Raw genomic sequence first — 25,568 nt, forward strand, 5'->3', positions numbered from 1 at the left:
AGAGATGTTTGCCATAGCAGCATGTGGCCCTGCTTTGTCGTGCAGTGTGTAACTACAACAGCCCTCTGGGTGCTCTCTTCTGCTACCCTCCTTGCTAGTGGTGTTTGCAGTGTGAGGGAGCCACCGTGGGGCTGTCCTGAGACAGAGGGTGTCAGTAACAGTCTGCCTGTAAGTACAGCAGGTATTAGGAGGGAATTGGTCCCACCACTTCAACTGGCTTGAGTAAGTAATTATCTCCTGAGTGTGCTGAGCCCACTAATGTACTATGCCCTCTGCAGTCACATCTCTCTGGCATGCTGCAGCTTACAAGTGCCCTGCTGGACTGCACACCAGTGACTCCAATTTAACTAAGTGGGTTTCTAAATTGGTTTAGTTAAATCAGTGCAAGTCCCTGTGTGAAAATGGTGAAATCAGTTTGAGTAGCTTTGAAATGGATTTAATTAAATCCAGTGCAGCTTTGCTGCGTAGCCTGGGCACGAACTTCACAGCATCCTGAGAGAGAGGTCAGGGCATTGGAAATAGACACAGAGAGGGGAAACAGCCCGTGCATGGCCACATTGTTAATCAGCAGCGTGTCGGGGGATGAGGGTCCCTGGGACATATTGACTCCCTGGTTCACTACCACAGCTCGGTGGTGGTCTCTGTGGTCATCTGTCTTGGGGACAGGTCTGCCCTGCCTAGGCTGAGCTAGCCTAGTGCGTCATGGAGAGCAGAAGGTGAGCTTAGGGTGGGCACCTCCAGGCTGGAGTGAACTCTGCACTAGGGATGTTATCGACTAGTCTTTTAGTAAATGCTTATCGGATAGTCGATTTCCTCCACACACTTTTGCTGCCTCTATCCAATGGGGGGGGGGAGGTACTTCAAAGTAGCAGTGCCCTTCCTGCCGCAGCGAGGGGACAGCAGTGATGTGCCCAGTGGGGAGTTGAGCTCTGGGCTCTGGAGGCCAAGTGGATTAGGGACAAGTCCCAGCGTGGGGAAAGGTGGGAAGGGTGTAAGTGCGCAGGGGAGAACCCATCCAGACCCCTGAGAGGGTGAAAGCAGGAAGGAGGAACTCGCATTAACTCTCCGAACGCTGTCAGGAGGGAGCAGTGGGAGCCCTACTCCTGCGGGGGAGTCCATCCTGAGGCAGTCTCCGGCACTGGGGCTATCTCGGCCCCTGTTGAGCTGGGCTGCCAGAGCACTTTCCTGGCTCGGTTTTGTCGGCAGGGGCAGGGACTTGATTGATTTGGAAGCCCAGGCACCTAGCAGGCTGTGAGCCAAGCCACAAGTTGCATGGCGGGTCCGGAGAGGGGTGTCAGTCAGACAGAGGGCCCCTCCTGCTGCTGTCCCCTCTCCTTCCCTTGTGCCCCCCAGCAGCGGGGGAGGGGGCTTGGCCCAGTGGTTTGGGAGTTTATTGCTTCCCTGTGCAGGCCTGGATGGAAGCTGCATGACTGCAGCCCTCTTGGCTCCCCCTCTTTGGGAAAGGTTCACGGGGCGGTTCCTGCCTTGCCTCGTTCCCAGGAACTGATGGACAAAATGTGGCCTGTCCTGGAACTCCCCTTCGTCCCTGTCCTGGGCTCCGTGACCCCGATTTGCCTTTGAAGCCTACTTTGCCAGCGCTAGAGCTATAGCCACCTCCTCCCACGTGCGCCAGGGGATCCAAGGGCCGGTTTCCTGTGTGCCCCACCAGGACTGGACCCTGGGCAGCTGCCCTCTGCCTTTGGCACTCCCAGCCCTACCTTGGGTCTGACTCTGGCTTTGTTTCACTTGGCCTTTTCCTCACTGCAGAGGGGCAGGTGTGTGTGTGGGGCGGGGCGGGGGGGATTGTTTGTGGTCCCTGCTTAATTGAATGGTTATTGTGCTGAGTAAATGAATCCTGGCATCGGCTGAGCATGGCAGCTCCCAGGAATGCATTCGGGAATCAGCAAGTCCAGCTGGCAGGGGAGGGCAGCGCTGTCCAGAGACAGGCGCCTGGGTCAATACCAGCCTCCAATAGGTCAGGAAGCAAAGAGAGCTGGGTACGTGGTGGTGGGAGGATTTGACTCCGCCTGTGACCCTGGCCACTAATGCGCACACCCCTCTTCTCTTTCCAGACCGTCAGCATCAATAAGGCCATTAACACACAGGAAGTGGCTGTCAAGGAGAAACACGCCAGAAATATCCTTTTCAGAGCTGGCCGCACGACAAGCGCGAGTGGAGAGAGGCTGAGGCCAGGTGGAGGTGCCACTGTGGAAGCAGGCAGAGACCAGCTATCCCAGCAAGAGCCCCTTGGGGATCCCCTCTCCTGACTGGAGGGAAAAGGCTGAATGCCCCCGGGACCTCTCTGCCCAGCCGGGGGAGGGGTGGACGGAATGGCCCTAGTGGGCCAGGAAGGGTGGTGGGAGCGACTCAGGGTGGTGCTGCACCTTGCTCTCTGCCTGGCGGCGCCCGGGAGCAGCAGTGGTGGGAACGGTTGGCGTGGAAAGGCCCAGCCACGCGGCGGGGCTGCAGCTGCAAGCAGTGGGCGAGTGGTGTCGTTCCTCGCTGGCTCCCTCCTCCCGAACGGGCTTTAGTGCACTGCAAGTACCAGGTGCACATAGCCTGAGCGACGCAGGGCTGGCTGGTTAAGATCCCGCTGGAGAGGAATGTGTGTTCTGGCAGCTCTGCCGCTGGCAGCGAGCCAGCAGTGTGCAGCAAGTGCAGCTCCGTGTTGGTGCACTCTGCAGGGAGCGTTTGGCTTTTTGAACCCGGGGGATGTTCTTCCACTGCCTCTGCCTCATCCAGGGCTGGGCCAGGCTGGGGAGCTGGAGACTGGTGGGACCTGAGATCTGGAGCTGTACCTCCTGGGCCATTGCTCTCGAAGCTTGGAAGGGCTCAGGAGGAGCAATACCCGGTAGTGCTGGGACTGGGGGGCTGTTTCCCCAGCTGGAGACACCAGGACCCCAGACCAGCCTGGGCTCAGGGACAGACCTGAAAGGCCTAATTCTCCTGGTGCTCTTGTGGTCAGCCCCAGTGTATGCATAGGGGGATCTCCCTGGGTTCTCTGGAGGGAATGTGGGTGGCACTGGAAGGAGAGACTGTTTGGCTTGAACCCCCTTGGGATGATGTTTCCCCAGACCTGAGGCCGTGCTTTGGGGCCTCTCACTGGGGGAGGAAGAAGAGAACGGGCCATGCCAGCCATTTGAAGTTCTTGCTGCCTGGCTGAGGCTTGAGCTCTGGGCTGCAGCGAGTCTGTCTGGTGTGTGGGGAGCTCAACAGGCAGACTGGGAGCTGCTACCCTCATTCCACCTGCTTGCAGAGAAACACTCCAGGGTCTCAAAGCAGCAGCCCCCTTGATTGCTAAGTTGGTGGGATATCTGTTGGGGGCTGTTCCCAGGCTGGCTTTCTGCAGGGATTGATGCAGGCCCTTTGCTTTTCATCTCAGGCCTGCTTGAAATGGGAAAGCTGCTAGTGTGGGCCATCCCAGGCCCCAGAGAGAGCCCCACTGCAGCCCTCTTGGCTGTTAGCTTCTTGATGCAGCTAGCTGCCTGCTGCCGCCCATCCCCTTCCCAGCCCATAGCAAGACTTAGCGTGGCCGTTCTGCTTCCCCTCACAGCAGGGCTCTGTAGGAACCAGCCCTGCACTGGCCTCACGCAATGGCCTGTAGGCAGATCACTCTCAGGCACTGAGTGCATTCCCACCTCCTCAGGTGTATGGGCCATGAGATCTAGGGCCACCTCCCTGCAAGGCAGCCTGACAGTGGGGGAGTGCAGATAAGGCTGGTGTCCGGGAGGTGAGTTCAAGCCTCGCCTTTTCCACTCGTCGCTGCTTCTGTGTCTGTGCATTGCAAAGCCCTTATTCCTGAGCCAGGCCTCAGCCCCGTCCAACTAGAGCAGTAAGTGTCCGCTCCCCTGTGCACCACGGCACACGAGGCAGGGTGGGATGGAATTTCAGTCCTTGGTCTAGCACACGTCATCCCTGCAGCCAGACTGCCTTCCAGACTGGCTGTCCTCTCCGCAGCACCCCCTGGGTCCATTAAACCAAGCATCCCTCCCTGAGCCAGGAATTGAACTCAGTCATCTTCCCCCTGTCCCTTTGCTCTAGCAAATAGCGAGTAACCCACTGGCAGGGCGTCTCCCCTTCCCCTTCTGCTCCTCTCCTGGGCAGGAGCTGGTGCTGGGTCCCAGCGCTCTGGGCTGGGGCTCCGAAGGCCCAGGCATTAGGCCCTGCTGATGGAGGCAGGGGTGTTTACGGTGGAGGGTTTCTGGACAGTTCCAGCAGGATAGAGAGCAGCCACAGGTGCCAGCAGCTCTGTTTGCTGGCTTTGGTTAGGAAGCATGTTACAGGCTGGTGCCCTGAAAGGATCCAGCTTCTTTTCCCCACTGCAGCAGGGCCTGTGCACGTCAGGTACCCTATGCCTTTTGCTGATGCACGCTGCTTGTCTCGTTTGGTGGGTAGGAGCCTCTCCCTAGGATGGGAGCTCCTGTTTGCTCTCTAGCCCTTCACAGTCTCTGGGATCCATCTTGGGGGCAGCCAGCAAACCGCGCTGTATCCCTTCTGCATGCTCTGAGCTAAGGCCCTGGCTTTCCTTAGCATGCCTCGCACCATGCATCCTGGGGACCCACCACGAGAAAGGAGCCCAGACCTTCTGGTCCGTCGTGAACCGGCTGCCCCTCTCCAGCAACGCTGTGCTCTGCTGGAAGTTCTGCCACGTGTTCCACAAACTCCTCCGCGATGGACACCCAAACGTAGGTGCAGGCGTGTCTGGGCACCGGCGGGAGAGGGGGCACAGCAGGGATACTGATTTCCTCGTGATTTCACTTCCAGGTCCTGAAAGATTCGGTGAGGAACAAGAACGAGCTGAGCGACATGAGCAGGATGTGGGTAAGTGGCTGGCAGGCCATGGGGGAGCTTCCCGCTGGACACCAACTGGCCTGCATGCTGGGCTGTACTTCTTAAAGCGGGTGGGGAACCCTTGTTTGGGTCGGGGGCCACTGGCCCACAGAAAAATCAGCAGGGAGCCACAGACCCGCAAAGCGCCCACCAAAAACCAAAGCCCTCACGGATGTGGCCCCCAACTGAGAAGCAGGAAAAGACTCTCCCCTCAAGTTAGGTTCCAGCCACATGGGTGGGGAGGTGCCAGGGCTCAGGGTTTGCCCCTAGGGTGGATTAACTCTTTTGGGGGCTCCCTTAGGCTGTGGGGGAGGGCCACAAATGAGGGTTTCAGTGTGCAGGAGGGGGCTACTGGGGTGTGGGATCTGGACAGGAGGGAGGAAGGATGCAGAGGTGGGGTGTGGAGGCGGGGCCTGGGCAGGAGGGGGCAGGCGTTTGAGGTTCATACCCGGGATGTAAGAGTTTAAGCAGTTAACCGATACACTGACACTTATCGGTTTCTCTTACACTCCGCCCTGCAGGTGTGCAAAGACTCCCACCCACCAGCCCCACTCCTGGGGAGCCAGCTGCTACCCCGGACTGCAGGCTCTGCTATACTGCGATTCCTGGCCAATGGGAGTGATGGGGGGAGGTGCCTACTGCGGTTTCCGGCCAATGGGAGTGATGGGGGGCGGTGCCTGCTGCAATTCCCGGCCAATGGGAGTGATGGGGGGCGGTGCCTACTGTGATTTCCGGCCAATGGGAGTGATGGGGGGGGTGCCTACCAGGCAGAGCCCAGGGCCACCTTGATCACCAGCACCAGTTTGCACGAATGCAGGCTGGGAGCCTCATCTCACAGGCTGGGTGAAGGCAAGCCACAGGCCAGAGGTTCCCCCCTCCATCGTAAAGGCAGAACAGCAGGCCCTGGTAATGGCTTGCTGGGTACTTGGCACCCCTGCCTGAAGGCTACCCGGAGCGTGTCTCGCCGTGGCTGGAAGCCTGTATCTCGCAGCACAGGCTCAAGCTGAAGCTGGCTCCCGTTGTCAGCCTGATTGGCATCTCCCCCAAGAGAGCCCAGCTCTGGCTCCTTGTGCTCTGGATGGCCTGACTCTGGGAAGCAGGGGGCAGCCGGTGGTTTAAAGTCATGGATGCTAGGAAACGGAGCTCAGCTTGGTCTTCTGAAATCCTGGCTGCTCGTTGCTCCAGAATGGCTTGGCCTAGGCATGCCAAATCTGTCTGGCCTTGCTGAGGGGGCCCAGCCGGAGAGATTGTGTTGGGCCGAGTGTTTTACAAAGAATATTTATCGTGATATAAACAGAACTCCTGCTGCTGGGCCCAGCCAGAGGTGGGGTACTAGACAGCAATGGGGAGTGGCACTGTCACAAGGGCAGCTGGGGTGGCCAGGAGCCTGTATTTGCCCATATTAACGTAAGGAGGGGGCTCAGTAGCCTTGTGGAGACGGGTCAAGGAAGGAAGCAAGTGGAAGGAGAATGCAAGGAGACGGGGTGTTGAACATTTTCGTGTAGCTCTTCCATTGCCCCATGCTTCTTCCACCAAGCCCAGATGCTGCCCAAGGGGTTTCATGCAGATCTCCCGGAGGCTTTCTAACACCCGGCGAAAGGAGCCCTGCTTTGAACCTCTCCGAGTCCTGGAGAGATTCTAAATGGAGCCGGGCTCCTCTCTGCAGCGCGCAGGCCCGGCCTCAGGCTGAGCAGGGGGATCCATTTCCAGTAGCAGGGGCTGGATAAGAACTTCATAAGAGCAATGTGGCAGGAGAGGTAAAGTTGGAAGTTCATCTCACCGGACCCCAGCAAACACCCAGACTATTTCCCTAGCTGCACAAAACGGTGCCAGCGTCTCGAACGGGTGCTGGCCTGTGCCAGGCTGTGGAGAAATGGGTTGCAGGCAGATGAGCAGTCTTGCCACAGGCCAAAGATGAATTCACTTGCTGCTAATAGGCTAAGCCTGTCACCACAAGGGCACCCGTGGGCTGGACAGCACAGTTCAATAAGTAACAACAGTAGTTCTCAGTGGCTCTGCTGCAACCCCCTCCCCGACCACGGTTTGGGCAGAATGGGGAGCTGGAACTGAGCAGCGCTCATGAAAGGGATTCAGACAGGAAGGCAAATGAAGCCCATTTGTAACTGGGCAGGGTGCACACCTAGATGGATGTGCAGGCAGAGTTTTGCATGCCCGCGCGCGCGCACGCACGCACACACACACACACACACAACGTTGTGTCTTGTGGTGAGTTCAGTCTCTTCTTCGCTGGGTTTCATTTATTGGGTTTTTCCCGGCTATCGCAGGGCTGCTATGCTAATAAATCTGGCAGCAGATTTCCTGTGCTTCCAGCACATTTCTGCTTACCCTCCCTCTCCCCAACCCCCACGCAACTCCAGCCACTCTCCTCAGCCAGGGGCAGAATTTGGCATGTCTCTTTCTTGCTTTGTGAATTCTTTCCCACCCTCCTCCCTGGGCAGCAGGCTTTCTGCATTCCCTGTCTGCCGTGATTAGCATTGGTCATGTGCATGTTGCTTTGTCACTAAAAACAGGTCAGTAGCCACCTCATCTCTGTGTAAGTTCGTCTGAGCCGTGTGCCTCTGGCTGGCTGTAGAACCCCTGGAACCGGGGGAGCACAGACCCGCGGGTGCAGGAAGGGGCCCGCTGGGACCTGTAACTTGTCAGGCTGGAGGAGTCACCTGCCCCCAAAGCTAAGCATGCAGGCAGGGCCAGATCCAGCCTCCGCTGCACATGAGGAGCGCCCATTGGTTTCAGTGGCAGAGTTTTGCAGTCAGTATGAATTGTGACGTTAAATAAAAGTCCAGCCGGGTATTTAAATTCCCTCCCCCATTCCGAGTTGGGGTTTAAACCCAGCCCTGGAGAAGCAGGAAACGTACAGTTGCAATGCTGGTACCAAAGCCAGATGGTCTGGTTAGGCATTCAGCCAGCACAGCAGCTAACCTAACTGAATGCTGCTTGGTGGAGGGGCCCTGCCAGTTAGTCCTGGATTGAAGACAGCTGCTGCGTACCTCACCAGACCCGCCAGAGGCTGGCTGAGCCTCTTCCCCCTGGTGTTTTTTAAACATCACTTCAAGAGCTTCAGGGGTCTGTTGGGAGTAGAGGTCAGATGTCGAGACCTAACTCCTCTGGGCCTTATCGTGTCAGAGACGAGGGTACATACCAAGGTGGCAACACCCACTTGCCAAGATGCATCCTAGTACGTGGCTGCTGTTCTCCAGTGGGTGGGAGGAGATCCCAGATCTGTGATCCCTGGCTTCATGCAATAAAGATTCGTTCCCTAGTTTCTGAGGGCATTGTGGATGCTGCCAGCATCTGCAGTTGTGAGGGTGCATCCCCTGGCCTCCCAGCGCAGCCAGGGACGGGCCTCTCGCCAGCGTCAGCCTCACAGGCCTCATGTTCTGCTGTCTCCTGTTCCACAGGGTCACCTGAGCGAGGGCTACGGCCAGCTGTGCAGCATCTACCTCAAACTGCTGAGAACCAAAATGGAGTTCCATACGAAAGTAAGGATGCCCCCCTAACTCCCCAGCGGGCCAGGCCCTTGCCCTGCTCCATGCAAGTGAGCGAGGCTGTTGGGGTCTCTGGCAGCCCCACCCGTTCAATCCCCCCAGTGTCCGTTCTGCTCTGAGTGAGGCTGGGAAGTGGAGTCGCTCCAGGTACGTCTACACTGCATGTGATGTGGAGCCTGGGTGTGTGGTCCCCGTGGTTCAGCACCACGCTGCAGTGGAAACATGGGATCGCAGTTGTTGGCCCTGGTCTCAGGCTGTGCTAACTTTTCCAGACAGCACTGCCTAAGCTGCATCCACACTGCACAATGCCAGGGCTGAGGAGGATCCTCCCCAGGCCCTGCATGCTGGCTGACCCGAGTCAGACTGATGTGTGTGTGTGTGTGGATGGAAGGGGGGTTGGGCTCAAACCTGAGCCAGAGCCTGGGCTTGGTGTGCAGCATGGCCCTGAGTCACTTGCCCCTCAGCCAGCCAGTGGTGCTGGCAGGGCCCCAAGCTGATGTCCGATGTTAGCGTGATGTCAGGCTGAGCTCTGCAGAGCCAGGAGAGACCCTTTCCTAACTCCCAGCCCGCTTGCCTCCTGGAGCCGGTGCCGGGCCTGTGCTGGTGGGGTGAAGGCTTGTTGGTGGAGTCCAGCCTCACTGGTAGCTGCTTGCTGGGTTTAAGATGTAAACGCAGTAAAAAGCACTCCCTCGGCCCAGCCCTGTGGAGGTGCTAGGAGAATGGCCGGGGTGGGGACCAGTGCGATTTAGGGCTGGTGTCCTGGGACATGGTACCGGTTACACGGGTAGGCCCGCGTGTCTTAGTCTTGTATTTCCCCTCAGTTTAGCTTAGCCCCCTTGCCACGCAGCAGGAGTGAAGGGCTTGTGCAGGAGGGGCGGTGTTACACTGAAGTCACCCCTGAAGCTGTAGCGGAAGGCCTCTTCCATGCTGAGGCCGTCTGAGGCCAGCGTAACGTCAAGGGCAAGTCGGCAGGTGGCTGAGTGTAACTGCAACCGGGCGGGGGGTACCCCCAAGGCTCGGGGAATGGAAGCCTTGTCTGCACGTCTTCCTGCTGGGCGGAGGGTCAGAGTGCTCGGACCCTTGGGATGGGGCAGTCGCTCTGGGACTCCATGGCAGCTTGGCTTCCTCTGGAGATCACACTGCCCTAGCCCTTGCACTCCCTGCCTGGGGCACTTTCGAGCCCAGGACCAGTGGCACCTTGTGGCAGTGAGGGAACGCATGTGGCCTTCTCTCCTGTACCATTATGGCAGGTGGCTAGTGGGCAGCGTTCTGAAAGGCCGGGAGACGCATCCCACGGAGCCACTGCTCCTCCTTCTGGGCTCTAGGGCTGGTCCCGCTCATGCGAGCAGAGACGCGGTGGGCTCTGGTGCTGAAGGAGAAGAGAAACAGGGCTGAGTAACTCTGGAGCTGAGACACCGCGGGGGCAAGCAGATGGGAATGGCTAGATGCACCCGCAGGGCTGTTCCTCCGCAGAGAACAATGCAAGCCAACACCAGGACACTTCCGGCCTGAGCAGCCCAAGCAGGCCTCCTGTAATCAACGAAGGGGGCAGCTGAGCTGAGCTCCAGGCCTCGTTGCTCAGGGCAGGCAGTGTCCAGTCCGTGCCTGGCTCCAAGAGCTCTGTGCCCTGCTGGTTGGATCACACCTGCTGCACCTTTACTGCAGGCTGCTCTGGTGCCCTGAAGCCACCTTGAGCTAAGATTTTGCAGCGGCCCGCTTGTGCTTACGGCACATCCCAGAACCCCTGATGGGGTGCCAGCCCTCTTGTCCTGGCCCATTACAACATGGCCAGTCATGTGCTGTGCGCACCGTGAGTGGTGTGAGGTGGCATCAGCATGGCTGCCAGTCTCTGCCTGCCCTTGTCTAGTCGCTGTGCGCAGGGGCGTTCTGGGCTCCAGGGCAGGGAGGTGCTAAGTGGCCATTGCTTCCTCTAGCTCCTGCTTTGCGGGATCCTCATGGGCTGGGCTACAGCCCAGAACGGGGGTTTCCTTCCTCCTGCCTGCTTGCATCACTCTTATTCTGACTGAAACGAGACGCCTCCCTGGCTCCCGGCCTGCCCTGGTATCTCCCAGCCAGCCCCCTGCACTGCAGCGCTCCTGGAGGGCGTCTGAGCAAGCACTAGCGAAAGGCGTCTGGCAAGGTCCGGGGAGGAAAGGCGCGTGGCTTGAGCCTGTCGTTGGGGCATCTGCTTTCTTACGCCTGTGAGTGAAAGGATTGTCTCTAATCGAGTGTCCCCTGCAGGAGTGTAGAAACCTACCTGGCTCTCATCGGGCACTAACTGAGAACGAGCTGCTTGGTACCTGGGGGGGCTTCCCTCCTTATCGCTCTGTACGGGTACGAGTATCGCCGCCATGTGGCTTTCGGATCTGGGGGTCTCTGAGCATCTTGTGGGGCAGGCTCCTTCGCCGTGTGAACCTCTGGGCTGCAGACTGGGGCCTCCGGGGCGGCGTTTCCTCACTGCTCCACCTGGTGGTGATGAGGCTGTTGCTGATGTGGCCTTTCGTTTCCTCTCCAGACATGGGGACAATTGCCTCTGGGCTCCTGCCTTCCTTAAAGCCACCTTGACACCAGGCCTGTTCGCTAACAAGAGCTAAATCTAATTAGGGCTGTAATGTAATCCTCTCTGAAAACCATTCGTGGACAATAACTGCTTATCAAGGTGCACATAGAAAAGGCTTCGTCTTCTGCTGCGGTGACACCCGCTGCCTCCTCTCCCATGTGCACGAGACGGGAGGTTAGCCATTCTCAGGCAGGAAGACCGTGTGTCTTCTACTCTAACCTGTGGCGCTCGTCCCACCTCCGTGTCTTGCACAAGAGGCACGCCCTGCCTAGGGGACTCCGGGCAGTAGCAATGAGATAAGGAGCTGTTAGAGTCTAGTCCACCGGGGTTTGAGCCTGGACTGAGGCAACAGGACCCGAAAGCAGCCCCCTGCCACTGGCTGTCTGGAGACCCCTTTCCTGTGGCCAGGTCTGTGAGCACGCCCCAGGCACAGAGGGGCTCTGGGCTCGCACTGCAGAGCCGCTCACTGGCTCCATTCAGTCGGAGGTCTCACCTCAGGCCTCCTGCAGGAGCAGTGAGCTCCCAGTGCCCCTCATCCAGAGGAGGGGGCTGTGCCCAGGCGGGCTGACTTAGCAGGCAGGGTGGGAGCAGCCATGTCCAGCTGCAGCAGCGGGGCAGCCAGCAGCAGATGGGGCCCGAGAGGAAGCGGCTGCTGGGGAGCCCAAGAGCCTGTGTCCTGTGAGTGGCTGCCTAGGTCAGAGCAGCTGTGCAGGGCCGAGTGCAGCCTTGCTGTGAGGCAGCAGTGGGAGGCTGTGCAGCCGTCGGTGCTGCTGACCCGGTGGCCTTGCTGGGCTGCGCGACTGTCACCCGCTCGGTGCCTTTTGAAGCCCATCGTGTGACCTGAAGGGGAGATCGCAGTGGCATTTTCCTGCCCATGGGCGCGTAGGTGGGAGCCCGCAGAGGGACTGCTGGCTGCAGGCGGTGAGCCTAGCCCGCCGCTGAGGGAGTCTGCCCACCTGGGCAAAGCAGGGCAAGAGACATACCGCCCCAGGGCCTGGGGTCCAGCTCAGGCATCCCACCAAACACAAGGACTATGGCAGTTCTGTGACGAAAGCCCCTCCATTGGGCATTTGGAGACCCCTGCCAGGTTGTCTGGGCTGGGAGCTAACCCTTCACATACCCCCTCCGGTCTCAGGTCTCTGCCTCTACTCAGGGGTGGCTACTTGGTCTCCATGGTGATGAGATCAAGCGTAGAAGGCACTAGGGTACCAGGGGTGGGGCTTGCTCTGACCCCTCCCCCTTTCTTCCCTCTGGCAGAACCCCCGGTTCCCAGGCAATCTCCAGATGTCTGACCGGCAGCTTGACGAGGCGGGAGAAAACGATGTCAATAACTTGTAAGTCCAGAGCATGTGAATTGCCATCGCAGAGAGCCCAGCCCCAGAAGACATAGGCGGGGGGGGGGGGGGTATCTCTAGGAGTAGCAAAGGGCAGCCAGGCCCCTGGCACCCCAGGGGGCTCTCCCTGGCATTGCTGTGAGCCACGGGCAGAGCTGCGTGCCTGAAACGAGAACCGGGGGCGCCTCTTCCCCACTTCCAGGCTGCTGCTCCCCTTTTAGTGGCAGCTGTCCCCGTGCCGTTCCAAGTACCCACCATGTGCAGGAGCTGCAGACACGGCCACATTACCGGGAACCATGGGGCTTTGTGTGCCCATTGGCTGCGGCAGGCGTCCCTCCTGACGACTACCCCTTATAAAACAGGATTCCCCAGAAATAGCTGCTGATCCCCTCCCTCCCAGGTTTGGGGGAGGGGCAGGCATCCCCCACAGCATGGCCTCTGCTTTCTAACATTTGTGTGCCCTATTTCCTAGCTTCCAGCTGACGGTGGAAATGTTTGACTACTTGGAGTGCGAGCTGAACCTGTTCCAGACAGGTAGGGCTCTCGCGCCGACTGGCTTCACGCCGGCTCCGCACTGCTGAGGTGCAGCAGGAACTGTAGCCTCACCATGAGCGGCCACGTCCTTCTGCCCTGCTGAGCGCGGCTCCGATGGCCAGCGTGTGCGTGAGGGGCGGCAGGGGGGTCGGGTTCCCATTCAGAGCATCTGTTCGCTCTGTGCCCTGCCGAGGTGCAGGAAGGGAGGTGGCTGAGCTCATCTGTTTTCCATGCACTCTCCAAAGTTATTATTAGCTGCAGTTATTTCATGTCTGGCTCCTCCCAGCCTGCCTGCCCACCATTCAGCTGGCTGTGCCAACCCTCCAGGAACCTCCTCCCCGCCGTGGCATGCGGCACTTCCTCCCCGCTCCCTTCCTTGGGTCGCTTCCCATCTCCCTCACCTCCCAGGCTTCAACTGCTTCTTCTGCCTTTAGCTCTGGGGTGCATGGCTTTCAGGAGTAGAGAGAGCCGCTTCCCCTCCCAACCCCATGGCGGAGATGGACCGACTGGCTCTGCAATATGTGCTCCTACGGGTCGCAGGGGAGCCGAGAACCCAGCCCGTTTCCATGCCGTAGTGTCTGTGTAGCACTGGGGTCCTGCTTGTTGGGCTGCCTTGGAGCCGAGTGGTGCCTGCTCGAGCTGTGCCCTCGAGGGCATGGGTGTGGGTGTTTGCTGGCCTTCCAGCAGGAATAAAGCAGAGGATCAGTGTGGAGACTCCTGGAGAGGTAACACAGTTGGTTCCTAGCAGGGAGGGTCCCCAAGGATGTGTTAGGGGGTGGCGTGGTGCAGCCCTCGCACAGTGCTAACAGGTGCAGGTCCAGCCAATACAATCCAGTTGTGTCCCAGTGCAGAAGGGCTGGGTCCCCGCTGGTGTTACTGGATCTGTAGTCAGGTGCACCCATGTGCTGGATACCGTGAGGGGCAGGCAGCTGTGTCTCCCGAGAGCAGGTCGCCTGATTCTGTGCTGCGCTGACCCAGGTGTGTGAGCAGGATACGAGCTGCCACGTCGCTGGCCCAGAGGCTCTCGCAGTCTGTGGTGCACTCGTGGGCTAGCCTGGGTATTGCAGCAATCCCTGGAGGGGCAGGTCTAGGTGCCATGCTGCAACCCCAGGCCAATCCGGGAGTCACGCCCTGCCCCGCTAAGCCCCCGGAACCGGAACTGAGAGTTACGCCAAGTGGGCACCCAGACCTGTAGGATGAGGCTTTTCCTTTCATGCTCTTGGGGAGCATGAGAGCAGTTTGCCTGTCAGAGTCTCCTTGACCTGAACTCAGACAGCTCTGCTATGGCCACGGAGGCTCACGAACGCCAGCAAACCGGGACCCCGTCGCTAGCCCACTATACGCAAGGCTGATCTGTGACTTGGCCAGGCCAGTCTGTGGCAGCCCTGGAAGCAGAGCCTCCATCTGCTGACTGCCAGTTCAGGGCTTCAGCCACATCCCCTCCTCCCGTCCCTTCCCTGGGGTCTGAGCACGGGGGAGCAGTGCGATACTGCTGTGCCTCACAGGGCCGTGTGCTGCCCATGACAGCCGCCGTACTTGTCCCCTCCATGCAGCTTCCTAGCCCCTGGTGATGAAGTTGGCTTTGTTTGTCTGCTGCCAGCCTCAGTGAATTAAGCAGGGCTAATACCAGCTCTGCCCATTTACATCTCATTAGCGTAGCTTAGCTTTTGATTTACTCTTAAATCGCTGCTCAAGTTCCCTGCTAATTGCTGGTCCGTCACTCCATTATGCAGACGGGAGGGGAGGTGGGCAAGCCGGGGGAACCCTTGCGCTGCCTGGGCTGTGGTTGCGCTGTGTGCCGCCTGAGCGAAGGAGGGCGGGCTCGGGGCCACGCAGGGCTCGCTCTCAGCCGTGTCTCTACTGGTACAGCACAAGGCACAGCTGCAGGAGGCACAAGAGGGTGTTCTTGGGGTGTGGACACATGCCGTCTGCACCACGTGGGGCTCCGCGCTCCTTGGACCCCAGTGTATTGTGATTCCGCCCACCATGGGCGGGCAGCCCCCTCTGAGCCAGAGCACAGCAGCTGCCCTTTGTGCCACGTGAGGCCTCTGGCGGTCGCTGGGGGCAGGTCTGATGCTCAGCATGGGGGCTGATACCAGGGTCCTCCTGTCTCTTCTCCGTCTCCCCAGGCAGCTGTTTGGAGGACATGCATCGTGAGGGTTTATACAGGAGCCCTCCCTTGAGGCTGGTGGCTTGGCAGGTGTGAGCGCCCCTCAGAGGCTGGTGTAGGACCCTGGAGCTAGCAGCCTGAGCAGGTTTAGCAGCATGCATGTGCTGCTCCCCCAGCAGCTGGCAAGACAGAAGGGACACGCCCTCGCTCAGGTCGGGGCTGCGCTAAGCAGTACTGCTCGCTCTCCTAGGGCTTTCCTTGTGCCGCTGCTGAAGTCTGTCCCTCCCTTTCCCAGCATGGGCCCTGGCTTTCTGCTCTAGCTTAGCCAGGGTGGAACGGCTGCACCCTGACGAGCTTACCCTGGCTGGTGAGCTCATGGGAGTGCTCTGCACGGCCACAGGGCAGGCCGGGTGCTCGCAGGCAGAGGCTCATGCTGGGGTAGGGAGGGACAGACTTCAGCAGTGGCACAAGGAAAGCCCGAGGGGTACAGGCAGAGGCTGCTGCCGGAAGCAGCATATTCATCCTCTGGGGAAGGAGTAGACCTCTCCTAGTGCTCCCTGCCGACTGGGAGCCTGTACACAACCTAGGGGAGTTATTCCAGGTCTTAAGGCACAGCCATTGGCACAGACAAGAGAGTTCAAATGTGAACTGAATTAAGGCAAACGCACTGGGGAACATGGCCCTGCCCACCCTGGAGCAGGCTGCCTCGAGCAGCATGGGGGTGCCCTGTCGTGGTGGCACCATGTCCCTGCTGGCTGCAGCACACAGGCCAGCTCTGGGGAGGGGGATAAGGGAGAGGGGACAGTGGCAGGCAGGACATGCCAGAGGTGGGGATGCTTTTCTCCTCCTACCAGACTAAAGAAACCAGCCCTTCAGTGGCTCAGGGCTGGAGGAGACAGACATGGGAGAGAGATGCTGTGGCCCTGGTCCCATAAGTCTGTGAGAGTTTTTCTAGGATTTCCATGGACCCAGGATTTGGCCTAATGTCTCTCTGCAGCGTCTGCTCACTCTGCGATACTGCTGGAACCTCCTCATGTTAGCAGGCCCAGTGCATCTCTGAACCAGAGCAGCCTGCTCACGCAAGCCAGGGCGCGGTTCCTCCCTCCTCAGTCCCTTGCCACCTAGAGTGTGCAGCGCTTTGCCTCTCTGCACGGGAGGGTGACTAATGCTCTACCGGAGGGGAAGGGATCGGCGCTCCTGATGAAAAGAGAGGAGCTGTCCTTTGGTCTGGCCTCCTGACTTTATTCTGCTGAGGAGATGCTGCCTGGGATACCTGTGGCAAGTGGCACTGAGCCTCGCGCTCTCGGGGTCCTTGCTGAAATGGAAGGGGAAATTCATCCCCGGGGCAGGGTCCAAACACTGGAACAAGGGGCTGGCCATTCAGAGGGCTGTTGGTGTGATTTGCCACAGCAGGCCTGTGTCTAGGATGCCAAGTCCAGCGGCCCCAGCTAGTCCCTCTGAAACTGGCGATGGTAGAATTGTGCCTGGAGACTCCTTGGAGGCTTGATACTACCTGAGGGTTCTAAAGACGAGGTGGCCACTATAGCGAACAAGCCACACTCAGCCAGCCAAATAGCCACGTGGCTAGCGCCCTGGACACCACGGCTCTGAAGTGAAACCCAGCCGAGTCCAACCATTTCTTCATCGAAGTTAAATCCCTTCCTGACCCCTTGCCCCTCAGGCGGACCAGAGAAGGACCTTGCATCAGTGCTTTTGGCCCTGATCCTCACAGGGACTTAGGCTCCAAACTGCAGCTGAAGCCAGTGGGAGTTAGGCACTGACCTCCCTTTGAGGATCTGGGCCTTTGGTTTTCCCTTGTAGCTCACCTTAAAGCAAAGCTGCTCTGGTCGCCTGAGCACAGAGCAGCTGAGAAGTGTCCGAGGGAGTTCTGCAAAACTTTGTCTGCAGTATTGACTCTGTCCCTGTCTCATAGCAAGGCCAGTTGGTGCTGCTGCAAGGAGCAGAGCCAGACCCACTCCTGTGGTGTCAGCGCTCAGTGCAGCCGGTCCGGTTGGTGGGCGTATTGGCAGATGGTGCTAATAAGGTGACCTGTTCAGAGCACTGCTCATTCGGAACCAGTTCCCTTCAGGGCTCAGACCAAGCCTGAGCCGTTCCAGGGCTAGCTCATTCAACCACAGGAGCATTGGCACTGCCCTGTTTTTATAGGCCTTCCTGTCCCCTGATTGGCTGCTTCCACTGCTGCCACTCTAGGCTGCTTGGAGGACTTCTTCATTACCTTTCTAGCATGGGCTGCCGCAAGGCCAAAGGCCTCCAGCAGGGGTCTTTGGGGCCCAGTCCTCCCCGTCACAGTCCTTTATCCGTAGACATCTTTGAGATCTGTCATCTGGGTACCATGGCTCACAGCACAGGACTGTTTCACGTAGGGCCCCTGAGCAAGCATTTCTGTAGCAAAGCCTTAGCTAACAGTTCTCTGTCAGTTTCCCTACATTTGGCTTCAAACAGATGGCATTTGGTTTGTCCCATAATTTCTGTGAAATGAGGCTGGAGAGCCTTAGACTGACATGGAGGGGAGGAAAGGTACAAGCCCCCGAGACAGTCTGAACATTTCTGTGGTGAGGGGGGCAGCTGTGCTGAATGAGAGTGCGTGTGTGTCAGAGCAAGATCGTCCGTGAGTTTCTTGGGACAGACCCTGAGTGCGCACTCTCCCTGCTAGTGTTCAGCTCCCTGGACATGTCTCGCTCCGTGTCGGTCACTGCTGCTGGCCAGTGCCGCTTGGCCCCACTGATACCAGTGATCCTGGACTGCAGCCACCTGTATGACTACACTGTTAAACTCCTCTTCAAGCTGCATTCCTGTAAGTACCTGCAAGCCGCCCCATGCCGGGAGTGTCCAGAAGCTGCCTTTTCACTGCGGGTGTGTCCTCTGTGCCCCTGACAGCCCACTGCCTCCTGCCCCACCTCCTCTGAGTCCCTGACAGCCCACTGCCTCCTGCCCCACCTCCTCTGAGTCCCTGACAGTCCCCTGCCTCCTGCCTGTAGTCCCTTGCCCCATCTCTGTGCCCCTGACAACCCACTGCCTCCTGCCCCACCTCCTCTGAGTCCCTGACAGTCCCCTGCCTCCTGCCCCACCTCCTCTGAGTCCCTGACAACCCACTGCCTCCTGCCTGTAGTCCCTTGCCCCACCTCTGTGCCCCTGACAGCCCCCTGCCTTCTGCCCACAACCCCCTGCCCCACCTCTGTGCCCCTGACAGCTCCCTGCCTTCTGCCCATTACCCTTCTGCCCCACCTCCCCCACACCCCTATTGCTTCCCTCTGGGATGAGGGGGGCTTCTCCAGAGTGAGACAGGGGAGCCTGGGTTATGCCAATGAAGAGCTGAGCCAGGCAGCTGGACCTGCTGTGGTGATGGGACACCCTCCCTTCCCCTTTCCCTACATAGGTCAGCCCCTCCTTGTGCCCTGGCTTCCGCCACAAGCCAGCCGTGGGGACTGCTGCCACTGCCCTCTGCAGCTTCTGGCCCTGCTGGGGGCCACGCAGGGAGAAGTAAGGGGCCAAGACCCACCTCCCATGCCCCTACCAAAAAGTCAGAAGTGGGGCAGGCCCTAAAAGTAGCAAGGGGGCTCCGGGGATAGACTCTGCTGAGCCCGGCTGCCCTGCCATGGAGCCCTGTCGCTCTGGCGTGTGGAAGCGAGCGCGATCCTGGCGAGTGCTCGCTGGCAGCAGAGCTTTCCCCGCCCGGCATCATTGTGTGTCTCCCTCAGGCCTCCCCGCCGACACGCTGCAGGGCCACAGGGACCGCTTCCTGGAGCAGTTCAGAAAGTAAGTGCCCTGAGTGCCCCGTCTGCCAGCTCTGGCGCTGCCCTGGCCTGCTGACCTGGGCTCATGGCTGCTCTGGGCAGCTCAGGACTCAGGCTGAGTCTGCCGGTGCCTCTTGGGTTGAAATAGTTGAGAAATGAACAATGTCCTGATTTCTGGGCTCCCGGGTCACGACTGTTCCCCTGGAGCCGGGCTGGCCTCTTCACGGCCCTTGCGCTATTGGCACGGCCCGTTGGCTTGACTCAACATTGCTGGATTGAAGCCAAGCAGGCTTTCAGGCCTGGATGGCGCATCCCGGGAGGTGCCTGCCAAAGCTATTCGAAGGGCAGTTTGGCTGTGCCCCTCGGTGGTGAAAATGGGGAGGTGCAGTCCGACCCATCTCCCCCCCCAAAAAAACACGTTCCTGGGAGTCAAGCCACTTCCCATCAAGGTGCTAAGATAACAAGGGTTTCACAGCAGGGGCTTGGCCGTAGCCCGGTGGTACGACACAGCCTTATATCTAGGTGCTCAACAAACAGACAACAGAATCTGCGCTGGCTCTTTGTGGACCGTAAAGGGAGGGGGGAAGAAGAAAGTCCAAGTTTTCCCCAACAGAAGTTGCATTGCAGTGTGAATGCTCTCACCGGCAACAAAACTTCCACCCTCAGGAAAGACTTTTTGTCTGTTCCCCTCCCTTTACTGGCGACAAAGAGCCAGTGTGGACTCTGCTGTTTGTGTTGCTGACGGAACTGGCTTCCACCAGTGTCCCACCAGGCCTGTCCTGCTGGCGCTGCTCAGTGCTCTGTGAGCTCTGCTGACTGGCAGGCTGGCACCCCTCCCCTTTCAGTGCTCCGGGAAGTGTCTGACAGCTGAGCGAGCTGCTCCGTGTGGGGAAAAGAGGGATGCTCCTGTTCTGCCCTGCCAGGAACCCAGCGGCAGGCAGGCTGCTGCAGGGCGAGGGGAGCAGACACTGCGCTGCTCTGACACTGCTCACCGGGGGGGGCCGTGATGCTGCTCCCAGCAGCCGAGGAGGCTGAGGGAGAACTCGAAGGGAATCCCAAGGTACACAGAGATCAGCTCTGCCTTCCCACAGCAGTGCGCCATGGGATACCTACCCACAATGCATTGCTCACAGTGTCCATGATTGTGCCCCCAGTGTGGACACCTGCTGGTGAGTTTTGTTTCCTTGTTTTGGGTGACAGCGTAAGATGTGTTGATGACACTCGCGAGGTATCCCCTGAGTTTCAGCTGCCCTCCTGGATTCACCTTTTATCAGTGTGTTTGCCACATGGCTTGAGGCCGATGCCCCAAGGAGCAGAGCTGGTGGCTCTCTCCCTAGGGCTCCTGCCAGGAATTGATGTCCATGGGACTGAGGCCAAGGGTGGCCTTTGCCTCTCGGTGTGGGACGTGGCTGTGGCTGTTTAAATGAGTGTGACAGAGAAGCCGTCCGCACCCTGTGGCTGCCTGAGTCTGCCACAGACAGCAGGGCCTCTCCCTAACGTCCCTTTTCCTTCCAGGCTGAAAGATTTATTCTACCGCTCCAGCAACCTGCAGTACTTTAAACGACTGATTCAGATCCCCCAGCTCCCGGAGGTGAGACGTGAATGGCTCCTCTCCTGCCCTTGGGTTTGCAGTGACCACTGGTGGGACTAGGGTGTGAGGTCTAGTGGTTAGAACAGGGCCCTGGGAGTCAGGACTCCTGGGGTTCTACTCCACTGCAGTCTCTGGGCGAGTGAGTTAAAGGCCAGGATTGCAGGCTTGGTACCTGCAGCCAGGAAGCTGCGTCTGCACTTACAGGGGGCAGGGGGGAGCGCTTGTTGGCAATGAATAAATGTGTTGCCCAACGTGTGGGGTGGCACAAAGCTGTCCACGAACTCGGCCACCCTTTGTGGTAGAAAAGGAGGCAAAGTGCTACCTCGTCGCACTGTTACGACCCGCCCCCCCGGGAGCTGCCTGGGCTGGTGGGGAGGGCAGATTTGGGCCTGTTGTGTCCCACAGAACCACTTTTCTCACCATCCTGCCATCGCTTCTCCCTTCCTCCCAGAACCCTCCCAACTTTCTGCGGGCCTCCGCTCTGTCGGAGCACATCAGCCCCGTAGTGGTCATCCCAGCCGAGGCCTCGTCCCCTGACAGTGAGCCCACCGCCGACCTAGTGGACATGGATCCAGCGTCACAGCAGGTGAGCCTGTCCCACTGCCAGCGGGGAAGAGACGTTTGCCTGCTCAGCTCGGGCTGTGTCGCCAGGCCCTGCTCTCCTCAGGTCGCCTCACGTGCGCAAGGCCTGGGGCCACTGCCTTGCATGGGCTGCCTGGAGCAGCAGGCGTCCGCGCCGCTCGTTCCATGGCTAGTCCGAGTCGGCCCCTTGGGGGCCGTGCTGCTCAGAGGGCTGTCTGGCTAAGCAGACCTGAAGCCGGCGGCCATGGAGCCATTCCCATGGCCTTCCACCTAGTGCACTGGCCACGGGCCAATGGCTGGATTGTATGTGGCTGTGTTTCCCCTCCTATCCTAGAGCCCCATGGCGCCACCAGCCCGGTTCCTGCCTCTCCTGTTAGCACCCGGGAAGGGGGCTGGAGATGCAGGCAGTACCATTCTCACCCTCGTGCAGTCCTGGGGTTGGAGTACAGGCGCCAGCACAGCGCACGGCCAGGCTGATGCGCTAGCATTTTAACCCCACCTTGCCCCAAGGGCAATTTCGCGTGGAACAAGCACAAAGCGCTGAAGAGCACAGGGAGCTCCTGTAGTGCCACTAACACCCGTGGGAGCTGGAGGGGTCTGCTGGAATTGGCAGCTAACTCTCTCCGCTGCCTCGGAAGTAGCTGCTCTGCTTGCTGGTCCAGATACACCAGCCCAGAGGTGGCTGCACTTTGGTGGCAGCTTCTGGCCACTGCATTTGTCTGTCTGCCTGTCCCAGTCAGCGTCCGGTTGGATCAGACGAGCTGCATAGAACCATAGAGCTGGAAGAGACCTCAGGAGTCATCAAGTCCAGCCCCCTGCCAAGGCAGGACCAATCCCAATTAAATCAACCCGGCCAGGGCTTTGTCAAGCCGAGACTTAAACACCTCTAGGGATTGAGATTCTACCCCTCTCTAGGGAACCCAGCCCAGTGCTTCCCCACCCTCCTAGGGAAATAGTTTTTCCTAATGTCCAACCTAGACCTCCCCCACTGTAATTTGAGCCCATTGCTCCTTGTTCTGCCACCACTGAGAACAGCCTCTCTCCATCCTCTTTGGAACCCCCTTCAGGAGCCCTGTTGTTGAATAAAGCAAGCAGAGCTGCCCGGCAGAGAGGCTAGGGGCTGCTGCCATCCCTGCTCAGCAGTGGGGTCCTGGTGTCATGGGGAAGGCTCCTTGTGCAGTGTTTCTGGCTGGGCGCAGGACAGGGTGACTCCAGGGATCCCTGTTTGTGTCTCCCTCCAGAGCTTGTTTGACAATAAGTTTGATGACATCTTTGGCAGTTCGTTCAGTAACGATCCTTTCAACTTCAACAGTCAGAACGGGATGAACAAGGATGACAAGTGAGTGCTGGCTCAGGGGCTCTGTACTCTGCACCTCGGCCACTTCCCTGCCTGACCCCAGGATCAGAGCTGCAGTAGGGCGCAGATCCTTCCCAGAGCCCCGGTTCTTGTTCAGAGCTCTACGGTGACAGCTTTTCTCTGCATTCATGTCATGGTCTAGGCCTGTTGTCCAGCCTGTTCAGCTCTTGCCTTCAGTTCCATCTTATGGCAATGAGTTCCCCAGGTAACTGGGCACTGCAGGACAGTGTATTTCCTGTGCACAGTTTTGAACTGGCCGCCTTTCAGGTCCACTGAATGTCTCCGTGCTCTTGTCAGATGAGACTGAGGGAATAGAAGATCCCTGGGGGTCTGGACACACAGTCTAACATTCCCAAAGGGGTCTGCACCTCCCTTGGAAAAACCCAAACCTCTTAACCGTGTCTGTCCGAGGTGAACAGGCCTGTTCCTTCTCTCTCGACGAGAGAATGGTCCTGGCTCCTGAGCCTTGCTCGGCCCCAAACTCCCTCTTCTTCCACAGCAGCCTTTGAGGCAGGGTGGCAGGTGCTGTGCACAGGATCCCGGGTCGATGGATTGGCCTTAGAGTATTTTCTGCCTCCGAGGGGTAGCCCTGGCAGTCTATATTGGTTAAAACATGAAGAGTCTTTAAGGTGCCTCAGGACTCCTCATTAATAATCTGATCGCCCACCCCGCTCTGCGGGTGGTAGGGGCACAGCACGGAGGCAGCCACTTGTGACTTCCTTGGCAGGGACCGGCTGATTGAGCAGCTCTACCGGGAGATCAGCGCACTGAAAGAGGAGCTGGAGAACTTCAAGGCAGAGGTGACTGTCCAGCCCGTGTTGGTGTGTGCTCTGCAGCAGGGCACTGCTGTGATCCCTGGCTCAGGGCAGAGTCAGACCCATCAGCTGGCACATTGGCCGGGAAACCCGCAGGCCATGGTGCAGCTCCTGCTGCTGAGTCGGGCGAGCAGGGGCCAAGCACAGCTCCAGGGAGCGCTGAGCTCCAGAGATGCCACCTTTCCAGGAGACTGTTTCTGTTCTGCCAGCTTGGGGGTTGCCCCTTGGCCCTGGGACACTCCTGCAGCCATGTGACAGCTGCTTGGGCAGTGCTGGCCGCTCTTTCTAACTCCCTGCCTGCTGGCTGCCTGGTGCTTTTATTCACGGGTTTGTTAGGCATGCCGGGCCTTGGGCACTCCAGCTGGCTGGCCCAGGTCTGTGCCCGGGGCTAACGGGGGTTTAGCCCACCTCTCGCCCTTACGCCCTGCAGAGCCATCGCCTCGGGGTGCAGCTGAGAGGGCGGATCAGCGAGCGGGAGGCAGAGCTGGCAGAGCAGCTGCACCTCAAGCAGCAGGCCCTGGACGAGAGCGATTTCCTGCGCACCGAGCTGGAGGAGCTGAAGAAGCAGCGGGAGGACACCGAGAAAGCACAGAGGAGCCTGACGGAGATCGAGAGTGAGGAGAGCCCCCGCAGCCCCAGCCCAGCCTCTCCAGCGGGGGGGAGGGGGGGTGGAGCTCCAGGGGGGCTAAAGGAGTCATGTGTGCCGGCCGGTGGGCGTGGGCTGGCTCATTGGCCAAGGGAGACGTCGGTGGCAGTCGCTCACCCAGGTGTGTGTGTTGCAGGGAGGGCGCAGGCTAACGAGCAGCGCTACACCAAACTGAAGGAGAAGTACAGCGAGCTGGTGCAGAACCACGCTGACCTGCTGCGCAAGGTAGGTCCTCTCCTTGCCAGGCCGCCGGCTGGCTTCGTGCCAGGCCTCGAGCCCACGAGTGGTCAGGTTCTGCCCCGTAGCCCCCTGGCCCATCGTGCCCTGGGCAGAGGCAGTTCTGTTGCCGTTCTGGAGGCTAGTGGGTGAAGAGCCCCCGTACACCACATCTGGGGACCAGGTTTTGCTCTGAGAGCAGGATGGGGCAGAGGTGAGGCATTGGCCCTGTCCAGCGAGTGGTGGGTGAGAGCGGGCGCAGACGCGCCTGATGAGTTCTTGCTGCTGTTCCCCAGAATGCCGAGGTCACCAAGCAGGTAACGGTAGCGAGACAGGCCCAAGGCGACGTGGAGCGGGAGAAGAAAGAGTTAGAGGACTCCTTCCAGCGCGTGAGCGAGCAGGCCCAGAGGAAGGTGAGTCCGAGTGTGCAGAGGGCAGGCTCAGAGCGTGGGACTGTCAGCGGGGGCGCTGGCTGGGGGAGAGCCCGGCACGAGGGAGTCCAGGTGGTAGACAGGTCTGCAGCTCAGTGCCGCGAGGAGCGAGAGGGAGAGGCCTGCAGATGAGCGCTGGAATCAGATCCCGGGCAGGGCGAGCCGCCCTGTGACGTGCGCGCTCGGCTGACTTCTGTGCTGTCTGCAGACTCAGGAACAGGCAGAGGTCTTGGAAACCTTGAAGAGAGAGCTCACAGCCAGCAAGCAGGAGCTGCAGGCCCTCCAGATCACTGTGCAGTCCAGTCTGCAGGTGAGTGTGCATCCCTCGGCGGGATCGCTTCCAACAGCCGCAGCCTTGGCCCCAGCCCACTTCTCTGCGCTCCCCCGGCCCCGAATACACAACTGGCTGGTGTGTCCAGCTAGCGCAGAGCCTGGTGCAGGCAGCCCTGTTCTGGATGGGCGGTCGCCAGTCCTGGGGCACTGCTCGAATGGGCACCTGGCACCTGCCTGACACCAGGGCAGAGGAAGGCTGCACTCCTTGCTGAGACACACACAAGGGAGGGCACCCTAAAGCCACCCCGTTGGGCTTGCCAGCATGCTGGTTTTCAGTGTGTTCTCGTGGGGTAGGAACAGCTTGGCCAGTTGCTCGCCCCCGCCAGAGCTCTTAGAAGCCATCGCGCGTTGTGCTCACGAGTGCCGGGCTGTCTCTGGCCACACAGGAATCGCAGGATGAGACTGCAGCGGTAGGATCCCTGTGAGCCGCCAGGGCTGGACACAGCCTCTCGAAGAGCAGAGTGTGAGGGGGAGCGCTATGGCCGCCCAGAAGGAAAGTGTACTGCTTCTAGCTGATCTTCCTCATGACGAGACACCAAGAGAAGAGCCCAGATCCAAGGGGGCTTAAATAGCCTCCTTGGCTGCTCGGTGCTTGGCAGGCGTGGCGAGATGGCTCTGCTCCCTGGCCAAGGCCTGCCCCGCTGGGGGTGCAGAAGCTTGGCAGGACTGCAGGCTGCGATTCAGGGCCAGGACCCTTGTGGCCGTGCAAGTCCCTGCGGCCCCGCTGTCCTGACTAGCCATGTTAGCCTGTAGTGTAGTAATCCTGTAGCCAAACAGTTGTCACTTGAAGGCTTCCCCCGGGGCAGGGGCGACTCCCAGGGAGCCCCCCGGCACACACGCTGCTGCCTCTGTATCAGGTGGCAGGAAGAGCCAGTTCAAAAATCAGCTCCCCGTGCAGGTGGCTCCCGCCTGCCGCCCCGTGCTGCTACCTCCGATACAGAGGCAGCGCCGTGGGGTGGCAGCATCCC

General features: G+C 59.5%; 1 protein-coding gene across 4 annotated transcripts in view; it reads left to right on the forward strand.

The window, feature by feature from the left end:
* Window positions 1–25,568, forward strand: part of HIP1 (huntingtin interacting protein 1) — a 114,644-nt gene that overhangs the window by 80,147 nt on the left and 8,929 nt on the right. For 3 of the 4 annotated variants that reach the window (XR_012897130.2, XM_075905021.2, XM_075905022.2), the window contains exons 2-17: window positions 2,073–2,136; window positions 4,543–4,685; window positions 4,765–4,821; window positions 8,250–8,330; window positions 12,154–12,230; window positions 12,703–12,764; window positions 17,549–17,689; window positions 18,594–18,651; window positions 20,145–20,220; window positions 20,672–20,806; window positions 22,044–22,141; window positions 22,887–22,959; window positions 23,405–23,588; window positions 23,757–23,845; window positions 24,133–24,249; window positions 24,476–24,577. Coding sequence is in view for 3 of the 4 variants with exons in the window: in XM_075905021.2 (XP_075761136.2) it covers window positions 2,073–2,136; window positions 4,543–4,685; window positions 4,765–4,821; window positions 8,250–8,330; window positions 12,154–12,230; window positions 12,703–12,764; window positions 17,549–17,689; window positions 18,594–18,651; window positions 20,145–20,220; window positions 20,672–20,806; window positions 22,044–22,141; window positions 22,887–22,959; window positions 23,405–23,588; window positions 23,757–23,845; window positions 24,133–24,249; window positions 24,476–24,577 (1,557 nt within the window). In the remaining variant the exon portion in view is untranslated. The remainder of the gene's footprint in view (window positions 1–2,072; window positions 2,137–4,542; window positions 4,686–4,764; window positions 4,822–8,249; window positions 8,331–12,153; window positions 12,231–12,702; window positions 12,765–17,548; window positions 17,690–18,593; window positions 18,652–20,144; window positions 20,221–20,671; window positions 20,807–22,043; window positions 22,142–22,886; window positions 22,960–23,404; window positions 23,589–23,756; window positions 23,846–24,132; window positions 24,250–24,475; window positions 24,578–25,568) is intronic. The other variant, XM_089772158.1, reaches the window with a different exon arrangement.

The sequence above is a fragment of the Pelodiscus sinensis genome, chromosome 21 (genome assembly GCF_052426305.1).
Source record: "Pelodiscus sinensis isolate ZL-2025 chromosome 21, ASM5242630v1, whole genome shotgun sequence".
Lineage (NCBI taxonomy): Eukaryota > Metazoa > Chordata > Testudines > Trionychidae > Pelodiscus > Pelodiscus sinensis.